Source organism: Schistocerca serialis, chromosome 9 (genome assembly GCF_023864345.2).
Source record: "Schistocerca serialis cubense isolate TAMUIC-IGC-003099 chromosome 9, iqSchSeri2.2, whole genome shotgun sequence".
Classification (NCBI taxonomy): Eukaryota; Metazoa; Arthropoda; class Insecta; order Orthoptera; family Acrididae; genus Schistocerca; species Schistocerca serialis.
The window spans coordinates 382,320,407-382,347,405 of record NC_064646.1 but is presented as its reverse complement, the minus strand read 5'-3'; the positions used below and the strand labels follow the sequence as shown (position 1 = coordinate 382,347,405).

At 41.2% G+C, this 26,999-nt stretch overlaps 1 protein-coding gene across 2 annotated transcripts in view; it reads left to right on the top strand.

The window, feature by feature from the left end:
* LOC126419312 (Fanconi anemia group D2 protein) overlaps positions 1 to 26,999 on the top strand; it is a 206,839-nt gene that overhangs the window by 29,361 nt on the left and 150,479 nt on the right. For both annotated transcript variants that reach the window (XM_050086492.1, XM_050086493.1), the window contains exons 6-7: positions 4,132 to 4,324; positions 11,289 to 11,603. In XM_050086492.1, coding sequence (XP_049942449.1) covers positions 4,132 to 4,324; positions 11,289 to 11,603 — 508 coding nt within the window. The remainder of the gene's footprint in view (positions 1 to 4,131; positions 4,325 to 11,288; positions 11,604 to 26,999) is intronic.

Genomic DNA, 26,999 nt, shown 5'->3' with positions numbered 1-26,999 from the left:
TATATTTGTTCAGCTTGAAGTTATAACACCTCCATCAGAAAAGGAAACACACATGCATTCATTCACACAAGCAAGCACAACTCACGCATGAATGAGCGCTATCTCTGGCAGCTTGGACCGTAATGGATGGCCGTAAAATAGTGCTTTAAAATGTTGCAGTAACAAAATAGACACACCAAGTTGGTCATTTTATAGCAAGAGGTATAAAACAGCGCTGTAAAGGACTGTTTATTTACAGTTTTCTTTTAAGCTACAGGCATTTGCAGAAGAATAACATTTCTTTTTAAGAACAAGAAATGGATAAAAGAGCAGAAGACATGATGATTTGCAGGAAAACCTTGTATATCTACATAATAACAGGACATTTTGTCCAGTTCATGAAGCCATAAAACAGGGAACTTGTGTGAAATGGAGTATCTACATATTTAATGTACCAGATAAGCCACCATAACTGTACCTGGAGAGGATAGTACCACACAGGCATGATAATAAAACAACAAAATCAACAGAACTGTTTCCCAACTCAAAAGAAACCAATTCATCAATTGTTGCTACAATGGTGCCACAAACATCAGAATTTTTCAAAGCAGTCGTCTTTTGAAGGAGGAATAACTAAATTAAATTTGTGAATTGGGAAGTCCAGTGAAGTGCAACATTGAGCAAATACTTAGACTTCATGCAGAACTGATGTGTCAAAGAAAGCACCAATCACAAAAACAGTCAGAAATAGAAATATATGCTTCATATGGATGAAATACTTTGTTTATATTCTCTTGGTTTCAGTGGGACAAATTGCAGTTATATTAAATTTTGAGAACATTTCTTCGTGAAGGTATTGTAGCTCATTTTTGTCGCTGTACCAGTTAGGTCATTTTTTGTTTGTTAGGGGGCGATCCAGGGTCACATCAAGATATTTTTATAATGAGTTATATGACAGCAACTAATTTCTGATTGCAGTTTGCTGTTTATACTTAGCATGTCTATTATTCAGATGTAAGGTGGAAGATTTAGTTTTGTTTTTGTTTACTTTGAGTTGCCATAGATTAAAAATTTCATCTAGACTTCACAAATCCTGAGTGAGAGCCATTTCTAAAATTGTAAAATCATTAGACTGTGTCACCAAGGCTAAGGCGTCAGCATAGATAAATGTTCTTGCTTTCGTATTTCACAAATCGGCAACATGTAAATTGAAAAATAGTGGAGCCAGTATGGATCCTTGTGGTTGTCCATAATTTAAATTGCACATTGTAGCTTATGTCATTTTGTTGATGAGTTATGGCTCTATTCACATTTATTTTATCATTATTCAGGCAACTTGATATTTTACGAAGGCTTGGGTCACAAAAACATAATAACTTTTTCATAAATGAAAAATAATTAAAAACAAACCTAATCTTGTGGCACAAACAAGTGAAGCAATGAATGGTTTTCTTGCCACTATGGGCACTATCATGTTCTCAGCTTAGATGGTACAAACTTTCACATCATTTTGTCGTGACTACATATATTACACTGTGACTGAACTCTATTCCTTCTCTGAATAAGATGCCTCACCGATTAACAAGTTGCAGAAACGCTGGGTTTAGGCACTCATGAGCGTGAAGAAAGTTCGCCGTGGCGGATAAGTTGTGGTACACATTGGCACATGCTGATGACATTGTATGAGCAGATTGAAAACCACTTGAGGTGGGTCTAATGCCTCTTATTTGCATCTGTTCAAGCAGGTAGAGAAGGTATTATTTTGTGCTGGATCTTTACGTGGGATGAAACACAGTGCTTGTACATCTGTCATTGTCTCTCCTTCTCTGATCATGAACATAATTTTTTTTTTCACCTGCAGCACCCTGCTGAGAACTGTACCTCCAGCAAGACAGCGCACCACCCCATTTTTCCTGAATTGTGTCAGGACATGTTGAGTAACACTTCGTGGATATGTGAGTGCTGATGTTGAATCCCAAATCATCTGACCTCTTAATCCTATGTTGGATGCTATCAAATACAATGTTTGTTTTTGAATCCAGCTCTAATACACCTCTGTGATATGTGGGTGATGGTTGTTTGGTCATCAATCAGGATGGCTCCCCAGCATTTTTTGTCTCATGGAAACCAGATGTTGATCCTAGTTTGAGAAGTCTAAGGTAGTGCTTCATCTCCTGCTGTGGTTGTGACCTGTGGGTGACCATATTCTGTTCAAGCAGGTATAGAAGGTATTATTTTGTGTTGGATCTTTGCATGCGATGAAATAAAGCATCTGGAACATCTGTCATTGTCTCTCACTAACAAACAGTGTAATAATCCCCTTATATATCCCCTGCTCTAGAAATCCCATACACCTGAAAATCAGTAGTGGAAAAGCATGATGTCAGCAACAGGCATTGACTTTGCTTTTTGCAGCAGCTGGCAGTGTGGAAAATTAACTTTCACTTAATTTTGTTTGTGATTCTATAGTGTAGTGGTGTACTGTGGTAGGCAGTGCATCACGTAACAACTGGTTGTTGATATAATGGATTGTACATTGATGACTGATAGTTGCTACACCAGCAACTGAATAAGTCTCTGGCATTCCAGTTCATCCATACCTAGCTCAGCAACTGATAGCCTCATTTCTTTTCTTTCAGTCTTCACAGACATTATTAGTGTCTGTTTACATGTTCCTTTTAGCCTACAACAAGAGTCTATGGAGTTGCACAGAATGCCTAAGCTCAATACCCCACGCTGCTGCATACTGCATGGAACTAAAGATGAATCTGTATCCATGCTTGAAAGTGCATACGATGTTATATGATTGCTGGCAACAGAATATGAAGCATGTAATCAAGCATATGCCTTCAAGCAGTGAATACTTCTGCTACAGTGCATTTCACATCTCCTGTGGCAAACTGACAAAGTGATTTCGAGAAGGGAAAATGTAGAATATGGTAATTTGGTGCAAAGAACACGAGTGTTTTAATTGACAATATGAACTGAAGTTTTGTCTTTTTGATATCAAGATTATCAAAGCAGAAACAAACAAACATGAAACAGTGTTAAACAAAATATGCCTGTACATTAAAAGAGTGTAGGCCATAGACAACAGTTGAGGAAATTAAAGGAAAATAAAAACTCTGCATTCACTGCACTGCCAAGAAATACATGTCATTGAGACCACAAAAAGAAGTGGTACTAGCAAGGAGGATGTTTGTGTACCAAGAAGGTGTAATTTTCTGACTGACTTCAATTCACCATTGGGTATGGAATCTTAGAGTAGCCAATAACTTCTTGGGAAAAGTAATTGCTTTTCTCATCACAGTGTCCTGTTTTGTTAATGTCTGTTGCTTGTGTCTGGTATGTATCAATAGTTATACTTGCCCATCTTCAATTAATTTTGAAACCAGTCCTCTAAAAGAAGTTATTTTCAATGAAGTGTCAAGCTACCCTTTATGCCATGTTTGCTCATCCATTTTTTTCACCCATGATGACCGTTTTCTTCTTTCTGTTTAGTTTGCTGTTATGCCATACATTGCAGTGGCCCACCCAGAGAAAGCAATAATTGCTCATTTCATTTTAATATTCGATGCCATGGAAGCTTGCCTCCTGCACATGTAGTACTGATGTATGTTTTGCGCTGCACCTAAAAAAACTGTCAAATTTTCAGTTTGCTTTGTTTGTGCTACTTTGTGCATTTTAAGGAATGAGGAAATGTGCACTACTTCAGCAGTGGACATCCATTAAGAAATTATGTTGCCTGGAGAACAGCTTGATCACACAATGTAACATGTATTTGAATAACTATGTGAGGCATGGCTGGATGACTCAGTTGAAGGAATGCTGCTGGCAAAAGATTAGAATCTGCGTTTGACCCCTGCTGTAGAAAGTACTTTCACTTTCAATACACTGTGTATCTCTTAACCAAGATCCGAAACAACTCACCCAGCCCCTATCTATCTTTGGTATAATTCTTTTTCTTCCAGTGCATAAATTTTAAAGGTCCTTCAATACTACAGATATACAAACATATTTTCCAATTAGTCTCTGTGATTCGTGCTTAGCGTCTGCCTCAGTTTTGTTTTAGATATTACTATTTCATTATACACTTTATTGTGAATGTATATAAATGCAGTTTGTATTGTATTTAACATTATCCTGTTATAGCTCACTTCTAGTGGAGAAATCAGAACTCACTCCTGTTATACTGGATGCTTTGAGCTGCCTCTCTGTGGCTCCAGATATAAGAGCCGAGGTGGTTGACCAAGTTCTGACAGTTCTGCGTACCGCCCCTACAGAATTCTTCCCCAATGTAGTTAAGTTTCTCCATGTAGATGCTTCAGCTACTGATTTGCCACAGGTGAGTTTGTCTTCCTTTGATACTGGTGAATATTAATTACTTTAAAACATTTCTGGCAGGAAGTGATAAATCTGATTGACTGGTATATTGTTGATCAGAGTACAGTGAAAAATGGTAGACTCTTAAGAATCTGTTTCATCAGCAGTTAACACATTTGTAGAAGTCTTGAAATGGTCAGTAGATTGATAGCACTTGTGGCCATTAGCAATATGTACAACTGCGCCTAGTGAATTATGGAAGATAGAACATAAAGATTTCATATTAATTATGTCAGCAACATATTTAAATTGAAATAGGTGTGGTACATCTGCCTAATATCTTTCATTTATCCTTTGAAGGAAACAGTTGTTTATAGAAGCTTCTATAATGCTAACCGTCACTTCGGTGGTGAAGCGAGGTGTATAATTATTTCACTTTTGATGAATATTGTTCATGCCTTTTGTGCTCTAAATATGGTTTAAGTAATTAAATAACAGAAATTTTATTATAACTTTCGTAGAGGTGTATGGACAACAAAATATTCTGTTATAATACCAATATTGGTGTCTTAACAACAGACAACAAAGTTACTGTTGTATGTTTGTGTTTGTTTGTGTGTCTATCGACCTGCCAGCACTTTTGTTTGGTAAGTCTCATCATCTTTGGTGTTTGTTTGTGTGTCTATCGACCTGCCAGCGCTTTTGTTTGGTAAGTCTCATCATCTTTGTTTTTAGATATATTTACTGTTATGACTGATTTATATGCTCTTATACAGTATTGTGTACAGTATGTCCACACCATTGCTGATTAGGAACAGTGGTGATTGGTGAAGTGTGGTGACAAGAAGATGCAGATTTCTGTGGTCTGATGAGTACAGAGTTATCAAGGAAAACAATCAAGTGGTTATAACACAAGAGAAGGATTAACGATGAATAAGAAAAAAACGAATGCAGTGAAGTATTATGAATAACATAGTAAACACATTATTGTAACCAAGATAGACACAAAACCAAGACACACCATAGTAGCAGAAGAATATATACCTACTAACTCAACGATGATGAGGAGATTGATAGAATGTATGTTGAATTAAAAAGAAATTATTCAGTTTCATATTGTTGATAAGGCAGGTGCCAGGTTGAGTTTCATTGGGAGAGTCCTTAGAAAATGTAGTCCATCAACAAAGGAGGTGGCTTACATAACACTCGTTTGACCTATACTTGAGTATTGCTCATCAGTGTGGGACCTGTACCAGGTCGGATTGACAGAGGAGATAGAGAAGATCCAAAGAAGAGCGGCACTTTTCGTCACAGGGTTATTTGGTAAGTGTGATAGCATTACGGAGATGTTTAGCAAACTCAAGTGGCAGACTCTGCAGGAGAGGTACTCTGCATCGTGGTGTAGCTTGCTGTCCAAGTTTCGAGAGGGTGCGTTTCTCGATGAGGTATCGAATATATTGCTTCCCCCTACTTATACCTCCCGAGGAGATCACGAATGTAAAATTAGAGAGATTCGAGCATGCATGGAGGCTTTCCGGCAGTTGTTCTTCCTGCGAACCATACACAACTGAAACAGGAAAGGGAGGTAATGACAGTGGCACGTAAAGTGCCCTCCACCACACACCGTTGGGTGGCTTGCGGAGTATAAATGTAGATGTAGATGAAAATTTAATTGCAAAGGGTGACAGGAATTCATCAGTTTCAAAATAAAGGAAACAAAAATATGAGAAGAACATATATTTACATGAAAGAAGAAGCTGAAAGCGATTTAATCATTATAAATACTTGGTTGAGAATCATGAAAGGTGGTTTTATACATGGAAACACTGGAAGGTATCTGACAGATTATACACTGATAAGGCAGAGATGCAGGAATCAAATGTAAAGCTGGAAAACGTATCCACAGGCTGATGTGGAGGCTGTCCCTAATTTATTAGTTACGAACAGCAGATTGAAACCGAAGAAATTGCAGAAAGATAGGAAATGAGGAAAGTGGAACAAGATAAGTTCAAGGAACAAGAGGTCCTTGGACGAGAGTTTGAAAGGGAGCATCAGGCAACTATTGATTGAAACAGGAGAGAGGAATATAATGGAAGACAAAAGTTTGCTATGGGAGATGAAATAATGAAGGCAGCAGAGAATTAAGTATGCAGAAAGACAAGACTCAATAGAAATCCCCAGACAGCACATAAGATATTGCACTTAATCGATTGAAGGAGGAAATATAAAAATGAAGCAAATAAACTAGACAAATAGGAATACAGATGCCTGAAAATTGAGATTGACAGAAAGTCGAATGTGGTAAAGCAGGAGGGGCTAGAAGAGACACCTTAATGTGACCCCCTGTCCTGTACGTGATGTCAATAGGCAATAACCACTCACAGAGGACCCTAACAGCGGAGGGTCTATAAAGCTTGTAGGGGGGATACAAGAAACAATGAAGTCATTGTCATAATGCGGTAACAGAGTGATTTATCTGATGCCCAAAGGGCACGATCATTGGCTTTCATGCCAAGAGTGAAAGCATTTTGAAAGTTTGTATACTGTCTGCTTGCCACCATTGTTAACGTATACCGTGCGTAGTGGAATGGCACTATTCAAAACTGGTGCTGAGGCAACTGTGGTGCACCGTAGGCCATAGATGGTGGGGGTGGACGATGCCTGTGGAGATGTGTATGAGGGAACAGACATGCAACAGTTGGGCAACTGACCACCCAGATGAACCAAGGGGCTACCAACAACAGTTCAGCGAAAGTTGTTGTGTATGGGCCTCCGCAGCAGGTGCTGTTCATGAGTGATGAAGGCTGGAATTTGCACACCAATACTGCAACTAGATCTCCTTTAGTGGTGATAGATGACCATTTCAGATGAATTGCAATTTATACTTCATTGGACAGGAGTGTATGACATGAAACATCTGAAAACAAATATCCTGGCTGGAGGAGGGAATATTATGGTCTGCAGACTGTTTTTGTGGCATTTTGTGTGTGCTCCTTCATTCTGGAAGGCGCAGTGGATCAAACAAGTATGCATCTATCCTTGGGGACCATGTCTGCCCCTACATGCAGTTTGTCCTACATGTAGTTTGTTTTTATTTGGCACGATGGCATCACTCATACACTTTCAGAAAAGACTTCCTTACATTTAAATTTATATTAATGTTAGAATATTTCTCTCTTAAGATATGCCTTTTTTGTTATTGCCACCATCATATTGCATTTTATACCCATGTTATTTCACCTTTGTCAGTTATTTTGCTGTCGAAACAGCCAAACTTGTCTAGTACTTTTAGTACCCTATTTTCTAATGTAATTCCCCGAGGTTAATCTGTTTTAATTTGTGTGCCCTGTATTACCTGTGTTTCATTTTTGTTGTTGTTCATCTTACTGACTGTTTTCCTGAGATGATCCTTTCGATTCAATTAATCTTCCAAATTCTTTGCCTGTCTGATGGAATTACAAAGTCACTGGCAAACCGCACAGTTTCTATTTCTTCTCCCTGAACCATAATTTTCTTTCACAATTTCTCTATGGCCCCTTTATTGTTTGCTCAGTGTACAGATTGAATAATATGAGGGACAAGACCCACTGTTTTTTTTTTTTTTTTTGTTTTTTTGTTTTTTTTCAATTATTACTTCCCTTTCATGATGTTTGAGTAAAATAATTGCAGTCTTTTTTTCTGAACAATTTGTAGATAACATTTCATCTCTGCTTTTTCAGAATTTCAAAGAGTGTGTTACAGTCAGTACTGTCAAAACGTTTCTCCAGATCTATAAAGATAAGATTGCCTGTTGTCAGTCTGTTTGCTGAGATAAATTTTATATGCCTCACACTTCTACGTTTTTCCAGAACCCAAACAGATTTTCCCTGAGGTCAGCTTCTACCAGTCTTTTCATTCTTTCGCAAATCATCCGAGTTAGCATTTTATGACCATGACATATTAAACTATATATGGTTGATCATCTAGCAAAACAGACATCCCATTGTACTTATGCAATCACTGCAAAATTCAATGTGGGTTGAGGGTTGTCATATAATTCCATTCATTATGTATTCGGCTGTGGGAGTGTGTGTGACGACGGAGTGTAGAACTGGTGGCTGCCAAGTGGGCTGTCCAATAAGTACACATCACAGTGTCTCACAAACACTTGAAATGTTCTCCATCTGAAGTATTATGGCTAGTATTTATGTTAGCAATGTGTTTGTAAGGCAGTTGAAGTTGTAAATGCCAGCCATTTCTCTCACCAGAAGTACTTTTGCTGCACGGCAGTGCATGCTACCGTAGAAATCTACATACTGTGGATTCACTATGGGGTCCAAAATTTGAGGTATTTGAAAGACGCACTATAAACCCAGTGTTGTCACCTTCATATGTGCACCTTTTTATGTCCATGAAAGAATGTTTATAGGATAAGAAGTTTTGGACATCCACAGACTTTTGAATGGATGGACATATTGTTGTAGACATATCCACAAGTTTGTGAACTGGTAAACCTATTGTTGTTGAAAAATAAAGGAACAATCATTTCTGTTATGTCATGTCAATAAAGTTAGGGTTTAGGCTTGTTCTGCACCTACGTCATGCATTCTACGACAGCCAGTGAGCGTTCAGTAGTGTTCTCAGTTCTCTGCTGTGAATATCAGAGCCAACGCATGCATTAAAAGTCATAATAACGAGTTATTCCCTTTATTATGAGATTCATCACTGATAAGGATGGGAAGCAACAAATTCTACATACGCAACCATGAGAGAGAATTTGCCAGATACAGGCTTTCTTCAAGCGCAATGCACATGTATGCGCAAACCACAACTGTTGCTTAAACCAGCAACACTGCAGTCGCCATCTGTGTGTCAGACTGTGCAAACCATCATCATTCATGAATAGGAGTGTAACGTGCTTTATCTTTCTCTCAATTACAAGGAGACGGGATGTTTGGCAATTGTTTACACTAAGAGCTAAAGTTCTAAATACTGCTGATACCCACATAAGAAAACCTAAAGTTTTGGTACTGCTACTTCCTTTCTGAGGGAATGGAGAGAGATAGGTTGGAGAAGATTGGAATATAACCTTCAGCTGTGGTCTCAGTCTCCGTCAAGCTAATGGGATTCATTGCAAAATGTAATGGCGGATGTTTGATGCTGAGGTGAATACATAACAAACATATGATTTGTGATGCATTAAGTGAATAGTCTCTTGCTTTCTTGATAATTAGGAACTAACTTCATATGCCTTCCCATCTGCCACTTCATTTGAATAAAAGTTCAGTTAATTTATCAAATCTGTCCTCTGCTCCACAACACTGCTAACAAACCTATTATTATCAACATTGCAGCCATTGATGTTAACAAATTTTTCATCAATTTCAGTAAGTAAACTTTTCAGAAAATCCATGTTTTCTTCAAAGATGAGACATGGAAAATACTGTCAGTACTTATTCCCATGATTTGAATTGAGATAAACTCATGATATGTGACGAATGTTGCCACTGTTAAAGCTTTTGGCTATGGAAGGCCTCCCTACAAAATTCTACCCTTCTGTTTAATAACATGCTGGCTAAAACTACTCCTGACTGGCCGCCATGTCATCCTGAGGTCATAGGAGGCTGGATGCGGATATGGAGGGGCATGTGGTCAGCACACCACTCTCCCAGCCATATGTCAGTTTCCGAGTCTGGAACCACTACTTCTCAATCAAGCAGCTCCTCAGTTAGCCTCACAAGGGCTGAGTGCATCTTGCTTACCAACAGCGCTCGGCAGACTGGATGGTCACCTAACCAAGTGCTAGCCTAACCCAACAGCGCTTAACTTCGATGATCTGACAGGAACCAGTGTTACTACTGCAGCAAGGCCGTTGGCTAGTTGTTTACAACATCTCACCAAACCAATACTCAAGAACTCTTTGTTGCTTAGGATTAGAGCCATTCCGTTGTCCCCAATGTGAAACATTATGTATTGTGAAGAGCAGAGAACTTTTGAATTTTCTATCAACACTGAGATTTTCACTCTTGATGGGTTATTGCAGCATAAGGCACCTTTGCAGAATGATTCGATTCTTGAAATCATAAAATTATATTCATCTTGCTTTATTTGATTAAGGATATTCTTTTGATAACAACTTAGGTGTATTATTTCGATTGTGTACACATAGGACAGTAAGATTGATGCATTTGTCTTCCCTGTATCCATAACATCTTTTGCCTGTTTTTCATCTGTTACTTTTTTGCTTATATTTCCTGATTTAACATCTTAATAAACTGTTCTGTGTACTCCTGCTTGTTTCATATATACTGTGTTTAGTCTCAGGGAACTAAAAGATTTTCCTCCGACTAAAGGAAATTTCAGATTAAGTCTTTTGTAGGTACAATGAAAATAAGTAGTTTAAACAGACAGTTCTTTTACAGTATTGCAAAATGCTCATAATAGTGCATATATATAGTTCCTTTGTTCTATCTTAATACATGAAGCCCTATTACCTCATTGGCATCTGCATTGAAATAAGTATTCTGCATTTCAGTGGACAGATTTCACCTCATGAAACTCTTCTGCATTCTGACAATGCATAAAATTTCAACACAAATCTAAATGAAGACAGAGCATGAAACACAGGAAAGACACATGGTTTAAAACAGTTAAAAATTGAAAAATGTTACTGTAGATACAGTGATTATTATTATTATTATTATTATTATTATTATTTTAATAACACTCCTTCCTGATTAATAACCCCTTCCACCTTTCCTATCTCTTCTTCCTGCTTCTCATATTGATGATATACTGTAATTTGCCAATGAATTTTACATTTTTGAAGTTTCCTTGTGTAATAAAAAAAGGAAGAAAACTCTCCCTCTCCTTCCCTTCACCACCATCCATTCCCACTTCATAAATTTCTGTTGTGGCTGATGTATTGTGATTTACCAATTAATTTTAATGGATTACAGGATTCACTCAATAGCAAAAGAGTTTATTGTCCTTTGTTTAAATTGCAGATAGTTTCAGGGCTTCGTAAAGGACTGGATTTTACTCCTCTGCATGGTGACACTGAAGCTGCTGAGAGTGCTAAAGTATTAACAGTGACAGCTTTGCGAGATGCATTTCTCCTGTCAAAAGTTGTGGCTGATGGATGGTTAAAAGTTATAGAGTCAGCATTGGATCCTGTTCCATTGGACATCGTTGTGTTGGTAGTCATTCATGCTGCCTTGCCTTCACGTCAGAGACTTGTGGAGCTGCGCGTTCGATCTAAGATCAAATCGGGCGTCTTCAGCGAGGCTCTGCTTAAAAAGACATTCACAACCATGAATGCGGTATGTAATGTTTTAATAATAGTCAGCATTGTCTTATTCAACATTATCTTCTCTATGATGGGTTTTAGAAGAGAGAGCTCCCTTAGGCAATCCTTTGCTTTAGTGTTTTGAACCAAATTTTACTTTTTAGGCCCATCCCAGAATCTCTCCTCTTAATCCATCACCCTCATCACTGCAACTAAGCCCCCCCCCCCCCCCCCCCCCCGTCCCCGTCCCCACACACACACATTTTCTAATGCTTCCCAAAGTCAATAAACCTGACATTTGTGCATGCTCCATTGTAGCTGCTTGCTGTGCTCTGACCAATAATCTAGGCAGATATTGAAAAACACCTGCAACCAATTTCCCGCAGCCTAGCTTCCCATTTCAGAAGCATGACCCGCTTCCTACACTAATTGTAAACCATTTCTCCTCCATTACTGCCTAAATCCTCACTCGTCACTATTGATGCCACCTCGGTATTCACCATTACCACCCACATTCGTGGCCTTGCCGCTTTTAAACACTACCACTACAATATACTTTTGACTCCAAACCCACAAATCCATTCGTTATTCACCTAGCGACATCCTCACATGTAATTACTTCTCTTTTGAGGGCTGCATGATCATTCTCGCCTATTTGGCGGCCTTCTCCTCTGCCACCCTGCATATGGGAAATATTCCTAGCCCCCGGAAGTTTGAAAATCATTGCCTGGTTCAGGTTCATTGATGATATCATGATATCCTCATTAATTGGATACAGGGCCCAGATACTCTGTCCCATTCCTCCACAGCCCAATGCCACAACCATCCACTTTGACTGGTCCTTCTCAGCCCATCACACCACATTCCTGGATGTTCAGCTTTATCTCCCTGATGGGTCCATTAAAACTGGTTGCTGCCTTCCCTTCTACACCAAAAAGTCTTTCCCATATAGTCTGGCCACTGTTGGATTGAGCCTCAGCAGTTACAAGCAATCCCTTGTTTGTCTGTTGATGTCTTAGTAAGGTGTTTCCAGGCATGCATTACCCTCCAAACCTAGTCTTTAGACAGATTTCTTGTGCCATATCCACGCTTCTCTATAGTCTGGGAGACGAGTCTTTGGTATTGACAGCTCGGTAGCGTCTTTCCGTTGCCTAGCGACCGCAGGCAGGCAGCCATAGACGGCCTGACTTTGAGCGGGTAGCAAGGGCCACGTTGCCGCTCTGAAACCCGGTCGCGCGCGCTTATTGAAACTTACCAGTGTCTCGCGTGCAGGTGGTGCGGTCGTTCGTCGTTTGTCTGAAGTTGAATTCGCAGTTTATTTCGTTTTTGTTGTTTTTAATGTTTCTTTGTTTATGTTTCATTGTAAACATAGTGCGGCGGGTAGTACCAGCCCAACACAAGAAGTGAAACGGAGGAAGAAAAGTGTGCTACACACCCAGGCCCGTGAATTCGTGTGCTCTGTGAGGGATTACTTTGAGAAAGAAAAGGACAAAGGTGGGCCCTTAATTCCTGTTGTTCAGGTTGTGAAGAGAACTGCAGCAGCATTGAAAATAAGTAAGATCACTGTTGTAAAGATAGGGAAAGAACAGTATAGTGTAGATTGTGACGAGAGTGGCACAACAAAGCTGCACACACCAGGAAAGAAGCGACCGAGAAATAAGCAGGTGACAGCTTTGGACGATTTTCAGAAAGACGCTATTCGTCGTCATATATACAGCTATTATAAGAGAAGGGAACAGGTAGCGTCTTTCCGTTGCCTAACGACCGCAGGCAGGCAGCCATAGACGGCCTGACTTTGAGCGGGTAGCAAGGGCCACGTTGCCGCTCTGAAACCCGGTCGCGCGCGCTTATTGAAACTTACCAGTGTCTCGCGTGCAGGTGGTGCGGTCGTTCGTCGTTTGTCTGAAGTTGAATTCGCAGTTTATTTCGTTTTTGTTGTTTTTAATGTTTCTTTGTTTATGTTTCATTGTAAACATAGTGCGGCGGGTAGTACCAGCCCAACACAAGAAGTGAAACGGAGGAAGAAAAGTGTGCTACACACCCAGGCCCGTGAATTCGTGTGCTCTGTGAGGGATTACTTTGAGAAAGAAAAGGACAAAGGTGGGCCCTTAATTCCTGTTGTTCAGGTTGTGAAGAGAACTGCAGCAGCATTGAAAATAAGTAAGAACACTGTTGTAAAGATAGGGAAAGAACAGTATAGTGTAGATTGTGACGAGAGTGGCACAACAAAGCTGCACACACCAGGAAAGAAGCGACCGAGAAATAAGCAGGTGACAGCTTTGGACGATTTTCAGAAAGACGCTATTCGTCGTCATATATACAGCTATTATAAGAGAAGGGAACATCCCACTCTATCTAAATTACAGGTGTCGCTTCAGAAAGACGGATCTTTTTAAAGGGAGCAAATTTTCATTGCGTACAGTTTTGAAAGACATAGGCTTCAGCTATTCACTGTTTAACGGACGCAAAATATTAATGCAAAGGACAGATGTAGTTGCATGGCGGTGCAGATTTCTGTGCAGGATCATGGGTGTGGAATTCGAAAGTATAGTGTGATTAGATGAAACTTGGGTCAATGCCAGCCATTCTTTACGTAGAGGCTGGAATGATGGAACGCCCGAGGGGACAATGGCAGTGCCTGTTGGAAAAGGAGGGCGTATTATTGTCTTACATGCAGGAACATCGAAAGGTTTTGCGCCAAACTGCTTGAAAATGTTTCGGTCAAAAAAGACGGGAGATTACCATGAAGAAATGAACAGTGTAGTATTTCAAGAATGGTTCGAGACATCGCTTATGACGAATCTGACAAGTCCATCAGTGATTGTTATGGACAATGCGCCTTATCATTCCGTTGTTCACGATAAGGCACCAACCTTGGCAAGAAAAAAAGACGATATCATTCAGTGGTTGAAACGGCGAAAAGTAGATTTGAGAGAAGATTTAAGGAAGGCGAAACTGCTCGAAATTGTGGTACAAAAGAAACCCCAATTTCCAACATATGTAATTGACGAGATTGCTAAAAGGCACGGGCATGAAATCGTTCGGCTTCCTCCATACCACTGTCACTTCAATGCAATTGAAGGAGTGTGGGCGAAGATAAAAAATTACATTGCTGCAAACAATAAAAAATTCACGATCTCTGAAGTGGAAACTCTCCTTCCAGCAGCTATCAATAAAGTGACAAGCGAGACGTGGGCCAAAATTGTAAACAGCACTGCAAGTGCCATCAGAGAGGTGGCCAAAACCGAAGGGGTTGTGGAAGAATGCATCAAAAATTTAATTATACATCTGGGAGAGAGCAGTGATAGTTCGAGTAGTGCTGAGGAAGACAATGTCAAATCAGATTCTGACAGTGATGTGAGTGGTGTTTTTCCATTACAGTAACTGCAAAGTATTCAGGAATGTAAGGAGGGAGTTTGCTATTGATCTACAACCAGATCATCATATTGTGAGTACTTTCTTCAGATTATAACTCTTAATACACTGACCAATTATTCTGTAGCTTGTAGTAGAACAAATTAATAATGCTAATACTTAACAATGGAAACCAAAACTGCTAATGTTCAACAACTTGCGAAAATAGTTTTCATTTCAGTTGTGAATAACTTTATTATGTTTCAGCATCTTAGATACTTGTACTAAATAGCTCTTATCAGTTTTCGAGTTAATATATTTCAAGCATCAACTTTAAATAAATTCATGCGTACCAATACGACTTGTATTTTGTCTCGCTTTTATTTCTGCTGCTAGAGAATGCGTGTAGCCGACAGGGCGCCGCGTGCTGTGAGCCACATTCGGCAACAGCGCCGTCTGCCCGCCGGAACTGTCAGCACCAATCACTCGTCTCACGGACTATAATCCTCTGACCAACCTGAGGGGTTAGCTGCAATGAAGTACCTTTCTCATCACGTAATATTATCCAAGACGGGAATGATTTAACCATGTCCTTTCCTATGGCTTCGACTACTTATTATTAATTCCAGAAATGTGGAACATTCTACAAACAATCCCAACCACCTTACACACAATCCCACCCACCTCTCTGAAACTAGTATTCTGCCACCCGCTGGATCAGCGAAATATTCTAGTGCATCCTTATGCCACACCTGCTCCCAACCCTTCCCACCCTTGTAACTTGGTAGTAACTCTATTAATAAAAATTAACTCGAAACTCTCCAGTCACACACAATGTGCAGTCTCAACACTCACAACACTTGCCCACTGGGCCAAATGCTGGTCAATCTCTGGCTTCAGTTATTACTTGAATGGTGCTTTAAGGTACGTACTGAAATTCTCAAATAGAAGTTCAGATTTAATTCAAAGGCAGAAGCACTGTTCAGACTCCAGCTTCAGTTATTATTTGAACAACACCCCAGTCTCAAACCACTACCAGTTGGCGCTTTACTTGGCTAACAATTACCCCCGTGTTACAAGAATAAATGGCACATGATTGAATGTGCCTAGAGTGTGCAGTGACAAGGAACAAAGTAGAGATACAACTGCCCCACAATAAACAAAAAATTTGGTCAATTACTATTAGGGAACAAGGAACAAGGGGATGAGGGGGGGGGGGGGGGGCAGGCAAGGCATGCTGTAAATTAACAAGATATGTTCAGCTCTCACTGCCCTTCAGCTCAGAACAGCAGCAGCTCCACACATAGACTTGAACTCGTCAGCGGCTGCTTGCCTGCACACAAGCCCTAAGTTACATGTCTAACCAGCCATGACCACAATATTTTTCTCCACTTTTCCTTAGCTGTGATAGTATCTACCCCAGACACAGCCCATAGGTCTAGCAGCACACCAAAACTATACAACCAGTGGGGTCATAAATGATTAACTATTGGATGAAAGAACAGGGGATGTTAATGACCATTTACCTTTGAAACAATGCTCAAAATTGTTTGGGACCATAAGATTCGCAAATCCACTTGTCTGTAATGCTTTCTCCCTCAAATTGGTACTGACCCCAAGAGAACAATTCTCAGCGCCCGTCAGCACAGCAAATGATGTCAACATCTCACTGCCTGATGAGCTGCCTCTTATGACTTCCATTGTCACCGGCGATATTTACTTGAAGAGTGCTGCTAACCAAGTCAGTCGTGCTGTTGCACCGAAGCTGCTGCTCAGGCACTACAGTCTCCCCAGTTGTTAACTCGAGTTGTGCGCTCTTCCGACACCGCTGATTTGATTTGATTTTGGCAGGGAAGCTAAAACAGCTTTGGTCTAACCTGCCACTGCCTGCACCGAAACTGAGTTTACTGTGCGGTATTGCTCCCTGTATATCTAGTAAAGCCAACCAATGCACTTAAATAGTGCGAGTCCCTTTACCAGTTCTTTGTTAGACACAATTCCTTCAGGTTTAGTTGTCCCGAAAATTCTGTGTCTCTTGCTCTCCAATGTCGTGCATTCGAAGATTAGGTGTGATGCAGTTTCTTCACTCTCATCACAGACCTTACATTTAGGATCTTCTTCCGTTATACCCATTGTATGTAGGTGATTTTTGAAATTCCCATGGTCGGTCATCAGTTGAACCATGAGTTTAATCTCTGTCCCAGGATTACACAACTTCTTTTGAAACATGGCTTTGGCATCATTACCTTACCATGATTTTGTTTATAGACCTTGGTCCAGTATTCTATGTGCTGTCTTTTAAGCCAGTTCCGTAGCTCTAGTTTGATCATAGACTTGGTGATTGTCAGGGCAGGTTCTGGTCCAATGAATGGAGTCTTTGCCCCCATCGTGGCCAATCTGTCGGCTTGTTCATTGCCACCAATCTGTGAGTGGCCAGGGACCCACACTAAGTTTACCCTATTGCTCCCCCCTAGCTCCACCAGAGCCTTGTGACATTCTGCAACAGTCTTAGATCTTGTTGGAGGAGCTGCCAATGATTTCAGGGCTGCCTGACTGTCTGAATAGATGTAGATGCTATGGTCCTTCCAGCACCTACGCACATTCTTCCCCACACAAGCCCTAATTGCAGTGATTTCAGCTTGGAATACTGAGGCCAGTTTTCCTAGAGAGATAATGCCATCTAGTCTTGCCTGAACCCCTTACACCCCGGCTCCAGCACCTTGATCTGATTTTGACCCATCAGTGAGTCAGACAATGTCCCCCGTATGGTGTCGAACTGCTTTTTCTCACTGCTCCCTTCTTCCAGTTATTATATTGTAAGGCTTGTTGAAGCAGTTGGGAATTATTATTGTGGTGTGCGTACTGTAAGACCTTCGGTACACACACCATCAGATTATTTGACTCGTCGCTCTAACGAAATAGGCGAGTGTCAGCAATATGTCTCGTGGTCTTATCGTTTATCTTCTGCCGTTAGGTCAGACAATAGAAATGCCGCTTGCACGCTTAGAGTAGCAGATTGACGGTGACCAACTTTAAACAGAACTTGATTAATTTTCACACTCATTTTTTAAAATAATAACAGCATAAACATTACGTAACTTGATTCTGGATGCTATTTATAATTGACAATCTGAAGTTCCTTTGGTCTTGGTACGTTAATCTTATTCTCACATATATCTGATACTTGACAAAGTGTCTATACATTTATCTTCATGGCTATGTACAGGAATATGATAATCTTCTTGGGTGCAGACTAATGCAGACTGGTGCAGACAAATGCAGACTGACTAATTGGAGGTCTTTACACTCGTTATAATACCTCGCGCGTTCAGGCATCACTGCGTGAGTGTGATCCGTGAGGAGAAAAGGTTCTACGTTAGCAGCAATCTCATTGGCTGCGTTACATATTAATACGCGGATCGGCGGAAGCAGAATTTGGTTCGTCTCTAAGGCAGCGCCATCTTGTAGTGCGGAGACAGACGAGCGCTGCGCCTTTGCTGTTGTTGTGTACGCGCTGACTACGCGGAACTATGTACACAACAATTATATAGTCAGCTGGCAATTCCCCAGCCATTCCTATATTTACCTCACTCACTATTTTAGTGTGTGGATATCCCAATGCGATCCAGTTTTTGCCAGTTTTGAGTCTGTATGTGCCAGCTGCTGCCTTCATCTTGACCCAAAGGTGAAGTGGAGGCATGACCAGCATGGCTTCCATCCCAGTGGTTGGTGTGCTGCTAGTTCCACCTATTATGGCTAAGCAGGCCAGTCTCTGCACCTTAGCAAGCTCCTTAGCTGCAACCTGCTGTTCTACCTTCTTCCACCACACACCTTCTTCCACCATGCTAGGACCCCATAGGAGATCCTAGGTCTAACCACTGTGGTGTATATCCAGTGCATACCTTTGGGTTTTAGGCCCCAGTTTTTGCAACAAGCCTTTCTGGTGCTCACTAGCATACCTTTCGCCTTGGAGCAAATGCTCTTAATGTGAGGGCCCATGTTAGTTTCTCATCTAAGGTTACCCCTAGATATTTCACTATCCCTTTCACAGATAGAGTTTCATTGAAAAGTTTTAGATTCCAACTTAAGTGTTGGATATGTTTCTTCGTGAATGGTACCACAACAGTCTTCTTAGGATTAACTCTCAGATCCTGTTTAATGCACCAGTCTTGCACAATGTCCAGCATGCCTTGTGCCACCTTCCTGTGTCAGTAACTTTGCCAAGTACTATGGTCAAGTACTATGACGAGGTCATCTCCGTATCCTTGGCAAAAGCATTGTCTGGAATTTAGTTCCTCAATGAGTTTGTTCACCGCTAGATTCCACAATAAAAGGGACAAAACTCCTCCTTGTGGACAACCTCTAGTGGTTTTAATTACCATCTTTTCATTCATCATGGTGGCCTCTATCTTCCTCCCACTAAGCATGGCCCTAGTCCACCTACATATAGTGGTCCTAGGTCATGCACCTCTGCTGCCCTTACCAGGGAATCGTAGGTTGTGTTATTAAAAGCCCCTCGATGTCGAGGAAGATATCCTTGGCCTTGGTATGATCAGTTCTCCCTGGCTTTGGAATAAAGACAACCTTCACTGCTTTCCAGGGAGTGGAAATGATTCCTGCTTCTAGACTAACTGTGAATAACCTGCATTGGACTCTTATAAGATTCTCTCCTGCTTGTTGCAGGAGAGCTGGAGAGATTCCATCTGGGCCAGGTGACTTGAACAGTTGGAATGTTCCCACCGCCCATTGGATTTTACTGAAGTCGACACACCCCTTGGCCGATTCCCAGTTTTCTCTTCATGTGCCTGAGAACCAGTGTCTCTCAGAGATCGCATTCTGGTCTATGTTATCCACCAAAGCATATTGAGGAAAGTGAGTTTTGAGGAGCAGTTCCAGCATCTCACGTGCTGTCTTTGTATAATTCCCATCCTCCTTCCTCAACATACCTCCTGGATTAGTTGGTACTCTAGTGAGGATTTTATGAAGTCTGGCGTGAGCAGCTGTGCCCTCCATTTCCTCACAGAATGCCTTCCGGGATGCCTCCCTTGCTTGTCTAATTGCAAGGTTGTAGATGACAAGGGCCTCGCGATATTTTGCCCATTGTCCTTCAAGTCTCGCAAAGTTAAACAGTCTTCGTACCTGTTTCCTTTGCATTTCCGAGTTATTGTTACACAAGGCACACTCCTATTTGTGCATTTCTTGGTGATTGAACAGTTGTCCTGGAATGAGGTCACTATGTCTGTCTGAGGTTACAGCCTCTGCTACTTCCTCAAACTGTACTGGATTCCTTATAGAGGTTTTAATTTCTGATAAGCGTAAGCCAAGGTCCCTCCTATATGTCTCCCAGTCTGTTTTCCTAGGATTCCTATAGACCCTGGTCCGTCTGATTCCCATTTCAACCTTGAATTTAATATAGGTGTGGTCCGATGAGGATGGTTCAAAAGCCACATGCCATTGTTTGACATAGCTGCCCATCATCGTGGAACCTAAGGTTATGTCAGTTACTTCTTCCCTTCTGCTATTCCTGAATGTAGGTTCGTCACCCCTATTCAAGACCTCCAGGTTGTTAGACAAGAGAAATTCAAGAAGATACTCACTTCTACTGTTGGTATCCTTGCTACCCCACACTAGGTTGTGGACTTTGGCATCACATCCAACCAACATTTGGAAGGAGGAGAACTGTCTTCATAAGGAAGGTATGCTGACGCCAAAACAATTTCCCTCGTCATACCTTCCTGACGTTGCTGCATCCTGATGGTCACCTGGTCCCTGAACAGAAATCCATCATTGGCATGAAAGAAATTCCATTTCTCACGTAGATGCATGTTGTGGAGTTTCTTAGATTTCTAGCATAAATCAGCTTACCTCCAGTGCAACCAAGGCCTGATAACACCCCCTTTATATAAGTAGGGTTCTTGTATCAGGGCCACATTCACTTCCTGTCTCCCCAGGTGATGGCTTAGGGCGGCAGTGGTCCCTTTACTGTACTCCGTCTTGCTTCCATCATTGCCTTTGAAGTCTTTGATTACCCTGACAGCAACCTGCGAGAACCCTAAAAACAATTTCGTGTCTTGCTCTCGCATCGCCCTCAGGGACTTCTCTCCAACCTCCATCACCAGGGTTCGTTCTTCTGGTACAGCTTCTGGTTGATTACTCTCCAATCCTCTGTCAAGACTTTTGGGTTCTGAACCCATCTTTTCTCGAACAGAGTCTTTGGAGAGCCATCCTTAAGGAAATTTGGCACTCATATTGATACCTTTGCGGTCTTAAGAAGCTCAGTTGCCATCTTGACTAGTAACTTCACATCTTCCCACGGGGATATCATGGGCACCTTGTTCTTGAGCCATTCCACTGTATGCACCCCCTCGCAAGTCAAAAATGAAGGCACCGTGATCTAGATACACCCTCCTGAATTTGGGTCCTGGACCAGCGTCCCCCCCCCCCCCCCCCCCCCCCAAATCATTTCAAAGAGGGACATGCATACGAGCTGCTCCTGCAGCAAGGTGATGCCTACCAGTGAATAGCCTTCTTGGGTAATTGCCATCTTAAAAAGCGTGACTACAGTACTATAGGTCTGTTTCCCTATTTCTTGCCTCAGCTTTTTCTGGGCTTGCTTAGCTGAGAGGAGGGAGTCTTAGATTCCTCCCTTATCCTCTTGTTATCTGTCTTCGGCGTTGTGGCGGTCTGCGTATCCCCTTCAACCTGAGACAGTTTTTTCGTGAGGATCTTGGGCTCAATGCCTTTTAATTCCCTCCACTTTTGTTTGGGAAGCCTTTCTTTTCCTTCCTTTTGCTTCTGTTCCCTGAGACGTTTCCTCCTCTGGGCCCCAGGCACAAGGCTTTAATCTTGATCTGGTCCAACTTCTCAGTTACAATTCCCACTTCTTGCTCAGGTCTAGACTCTAATTCATTAATGGAAGTGCCATCAATTCTGACTCCGATGTTTGGGTGTCTGAGGTCTCAGATCGCCCCTCAGTTTGTTTTAAATTATTTTTGTCAGTCGTGGGCAAGTGACCAAAAATTTTAGTTGCAGCATCCCTTTTTGTGCTAAAATACGATATCTGTATGAAGTAATGAATGTTACTTTTCCTTCTAGTGTAGTAAATATGTACATTATTGTTCCTTTTGAACTTTTGTGGCTTATTTATGACAAATATACTGTGAAGCAGTAGTCAGAATGCCCATATCCTTAAAAGAGATGTCTACAAGATGATCATGGATGAGCACCACATATTATTCTTACAGCATGTTTTTGAGCAATGAAGACTTTCTTTCTTAAAGATGAGTTACCCCAGAACATTATTCCATATGACATTATTGAATCAAAATATGCAAAATATGTCAATTTACTGATTTGTCTCTCTCCAAGATTTGCTATGATTCAAAGTGCAAATGTGGCTGAACAAAATTGTTTTAGGAGTTCTAATATGTGCCTTTTCCAGTTTAAAAGCTCATCAATATGGACACCTAAGAATTTTGAAGTTCCCACCCTTTCATTATTTCCTTACCCTGTGTTACCTGTATCATTGGTGTAGTACCTTTAGATGCGCAGAACTTAATATGCTGTGTGTGTTGTTTTTTTTTTAATTTAGGGTGAGACCATTCACAAAAAACCAGTCAATGATACGTTTAAGAATATTGTTTACTGTTCCTTGTGCTTCTGTATATGTGCTTGGACTGATTAAAATACTAGTGTTCTAATTCTGCATGTTGTATATTAGATAGAAGATCATTTACATGTGCAAGTAACAATGGTGGGCATACGATTGAGGCCTTGGGAACCCCATATGAAATTTCTCGTCAGTCAAAATTATGTCCCTGGACTATATTGGTTGAATACTAAGCGCAACTTCCTGTATTCTTTTGGTTAGATGTGACATTATCCATTGGTTGGTTGTACATCAGTCTCATAAAACTTCAGTTTATCTAGGAGAACATTGTGATTTACACAAAGACCCTAGATAGGTCACAGAAAATACCAACCACTGCTATTTTGTTGTATTACTAAGGTACATACTAGTGCTCTGGACTTGAAGGATTAGGCAGTTCTACTGCAGAACACGAAACAGTTCATTATGCAGACTGTACACGTAAAAACATTTATTTTGAGTTGTGATACTCTTTACACTTATTCTGCTGGCTCAACTGCATTGAACTGTAGTAAAATGATTGCAGCATACAGGGATATGATATTTTATGCAGTGGCTGATTCCATGTCAAGTCGGCTAATTTCAGAATGCAGTCGGCTAATTTCAGAACGCTTTCCTGCTCAGCCATCACAGATTTCAATGAAATTTTGTGTGCACACTTGCAAACGTCCCCAACATTTGTTGAAGCAATACTGGCTGAGATATGGTCAGTTGCCTGGCGGCGCGCCAGCAGCGGACGGGAGCACCTAGTACAGCTAGTGCTCCCGTCCGGGATAACGCTCTGGTGGCACTGTGAAAATAATCTAAGTCCCCGCGCTGACGCACTGCGCATGCGCAGGCGCTCAGTCGCGCTACGGCTGCTGCACAGGCAACTGCATTGAACGCCGCCACGATGCCGAGGTACCGTCGACGCACAAGGAATACTGTCTACAAGACGATAGAGAACATAGAATTCACAACATCTGCTGCTGACAAGAAGAAGAATACTGTGAAGAACACTGCTGCCACTGCACTCGTCGACGGACCATGTGTGTTTTGTGGATGTAGACTGAACTTTAGCATTGGCATTAATGATTCTTTTACACATGGTAATGGATGGCTTACAGTAGCCATTGTACGAGGTGGTACAGGGGTTCCCAACGTACCTGGCCTTGAAAGTTTTGTAGACAGAGACATTATAGCCTACCGTACCTATCATATAGGAGAACTTGCAAATAAAGACTTTGGTAAATCTGTGTATATGTCCCCATCCCCATTTTCATTGTATACCCGTAATAAGGCCACTTTCCAAGCTGGGCTCATTAGAAGGACCATTTTTTTTATTACAAAGTAGGTGTATTTGATTATTCAATGTGGGCTAAGGATGCTAGATAATATGAAGCAAGGTTGCGTGCAGAAATCACAGCACAAAAAAATGTAAACCATGAATTCTTACATCTCTTAGAGTAAACACATGCTGAACATGAAACTTAATATGCAATAGCTTGGTAGCACAAGGATGTGGAATACAAAATGTCATTCTCCTACCATTTTCCAACAGTCTACAAATTTGTCGATAAGATGATAAAAACTTTTTGTGAAAATAGGGTATATTTTACACTTCTTTTTAAAAATACTATTTTCTACTAAAGTTTCAAAACCAGTCTCGTTCAAAACAGTGCATTTTAAGCCTCCCCAGCCCTAAAGGGTGAGTTTACTTTCCAACATGTGCTACCAATGCTACATAAATTGAGGTAAAGTGGCTGGAAAAATTGCACTGAGAATAAAGTTTTAAATTTAGCGTCTTACATCTTGTCGAATAAAAGCTTGATCAGCATGAAACTTTGGACACAACTATTTGGCAACATAAGGTTTTCCAGTGTACTGTTTTCTAAATTTCTACAAAATCAGTTCAACTTCATATTCATAAAAATTAGTAAAATAGATCACATCCAGTCCGCTTTTAGAAAATCTGTTTTCCGTAGCTGATTTCAAATTAATCACAGTTGGGAAGAACATGTTTTCAAGCACAGAAAATCGTGTTCGATTTTTCATTGTGCACTAATAATACCTGAAAATGATGGACAAATTTGAGGTAATGTACCATGGCAACAGGTTACATTTGAACAACCTGTTGACTTGTGTTTTGTTGCTTGAATTTTTTTGTTTGTATATTGGCATTTAATAGCTCATCATTTTGCATTGGTCCGTAGTGAAATTGTTTACAGTTTACGCCATGATAGTATCTTGCACGCGTCCTACTGCAGAAATGGCTGATGTAGATAATCAGTAGTCTCACAGCAACAAACACAGACTCAACCACGTAGTTCTCACCTGGCTGTTACATTGCCTGTATGTATGATAATCGGTTGGAGGGATCGGGAAAGTTATTGACATATCAACAGAACAAAATGATGCTCTGATAAAATTTGTATGTCCTCAAAGCCCAGCTCATTCACTTTATTGGCTTGAAAGACAGGATGCTTGTTACGTACCAGAACACTACCTCATTTCCATGCTCTCGGTTTTCTCAAGGTCATCATCTGGCCAACAGTATCAGTTTGCATAAAATGAACTGCAGAAAATGGCTGAAAAATTTTAAAAAATACAAACCGAATGTCGAGAAGTTTAAAATCAAAATTGAAATTACACACATCAAAAACAGTTTTGCATCACCTCAGTTCCGAGAGTTCCAGAACCTGTACAGAAAATTGGAGTAGAGATCAACATAAACAACATTTCCACTCTTTTTATTCCTAATAAAATCACACATTGCATGTTGTACCACCATACAGCGAGACCTTCAAAGGTGGTGGTCCAGATTGATGTTCACACCGGTACCTCTAATATGCAGTAGCACATCCTCTTGCACTGATGCATGCCTGTAATCATCGTAGCATACCATCCACAAGTTCATCAAGGCACTGTTGGGCCAGATGGTCCCACTCCTCAACAGCGATTCGACATACATCCCTCAGAATGGTTGGTGGGTCATGTCGTCCATAAACAGCCGTTTTTAATCTAACCCAGGCATGTTCGATAGGGTTCATGTCTGGAGAACAGGCTGGTCTCTCTAGTTGAACAATGTCATTATCCTGAAGGAAGTCATTCACAAGCTGTGCACGATGGGGGCACAAATTGTCGTCCATGAAGACAAATGCCTTGCCAATATGCTGCCTATATGGTCGCACTATCGGTCGGAGGATGGCATTCACATATCATGCAGCTGTTATGGCACCTTCCCTGACCACCAGCGGCATACTTTGGCCCCACATAATGCCACTCCAAAACATCGGGGAACCTCCATTTTGCTGTACTCGCTGGACAGTGTGTCTAAGGTGTTCAGCCTGACCGGGTTGCCTTCAGACATGTCTCCAGTGGTTGGCTGGATGAGAGCATATGCAACACTCATCAGTGAAGAGAAAGTGATGCCAATCCTGAGCGGTCCATTCGGCATGTTGATGGGCCCATCTGTACCGCGCTGCGTCGTGTCGTGGTTGCAAAGATGGACCTCGCCATGGACGTCGGGAGTCAAGTTGTGCATCACGCAGCCTATTGTGCATGCTTTGAGTCATAACACAATGTCCTGTGGCTGCACGAAAAGTATTATTCAACATGGTGGCATTGCTGTCAGGTTTCCTCTGAGCCAAAATCCGTAGGTAGTGGTCATACACTGCACTAGTAGACCTTAGGTGGCCTGAGCGAGGCATGTGATCGACAATTCCTGTCTCTCGGTATCTCCTCCATTTCCGAACAACACCACTTTGGTTCAGTACGAGATGCCTTCTCTTGTTGAGAGCCCTCCCTGGTACCAAGTAACAATGCAGACGCGATTGAAGTGCGGTATTGACCGTCTAGGCATGGTTGAACTACAGACAACACAAGCCGTGTAACTCCTTCCTGGTGGAATGACTTGAACTGGTCAGCTATCGGACCCCCTCTGTCTAATAGGTGCTATTCATGCATGTTTGTTTAAATCTTTGGGCGAGTTTAGTGACATCTCTGAACAGTCAAAGGGACTGTGTCTGTGATACAATATCCACAGTCAACGTTTATCTTCAGGCGTTCTGGGAACCGGGGTGATCCAAAACAGTTTTTGATGTGTGTATTTCTTGCTTGCCATCTATGTGAGATATTCCTACAGATTTGAGAATTGGAGATAGTGTACTTCGGCTTTGTAAGCAGACAGTTATTACCACAGGGCATCTAACTAAATTAAGAAACCAGATTACAGACTTGGGATCCTGGTGGCGCTGCACACCTATTGGCCATGACCTCTATTGCAATGGGGATGCTGGTTCATCTTCTTGAACTTGTAGTGACAATATCACCATGGATCTACACAATATAGTGAGATATTATGTATCAGTTAAAAATAACAACCATATGCAATGACACTAAAGACAACAGACTGCTGCCATGTAGCTTGTTGCTGTGGTACATTCCCTC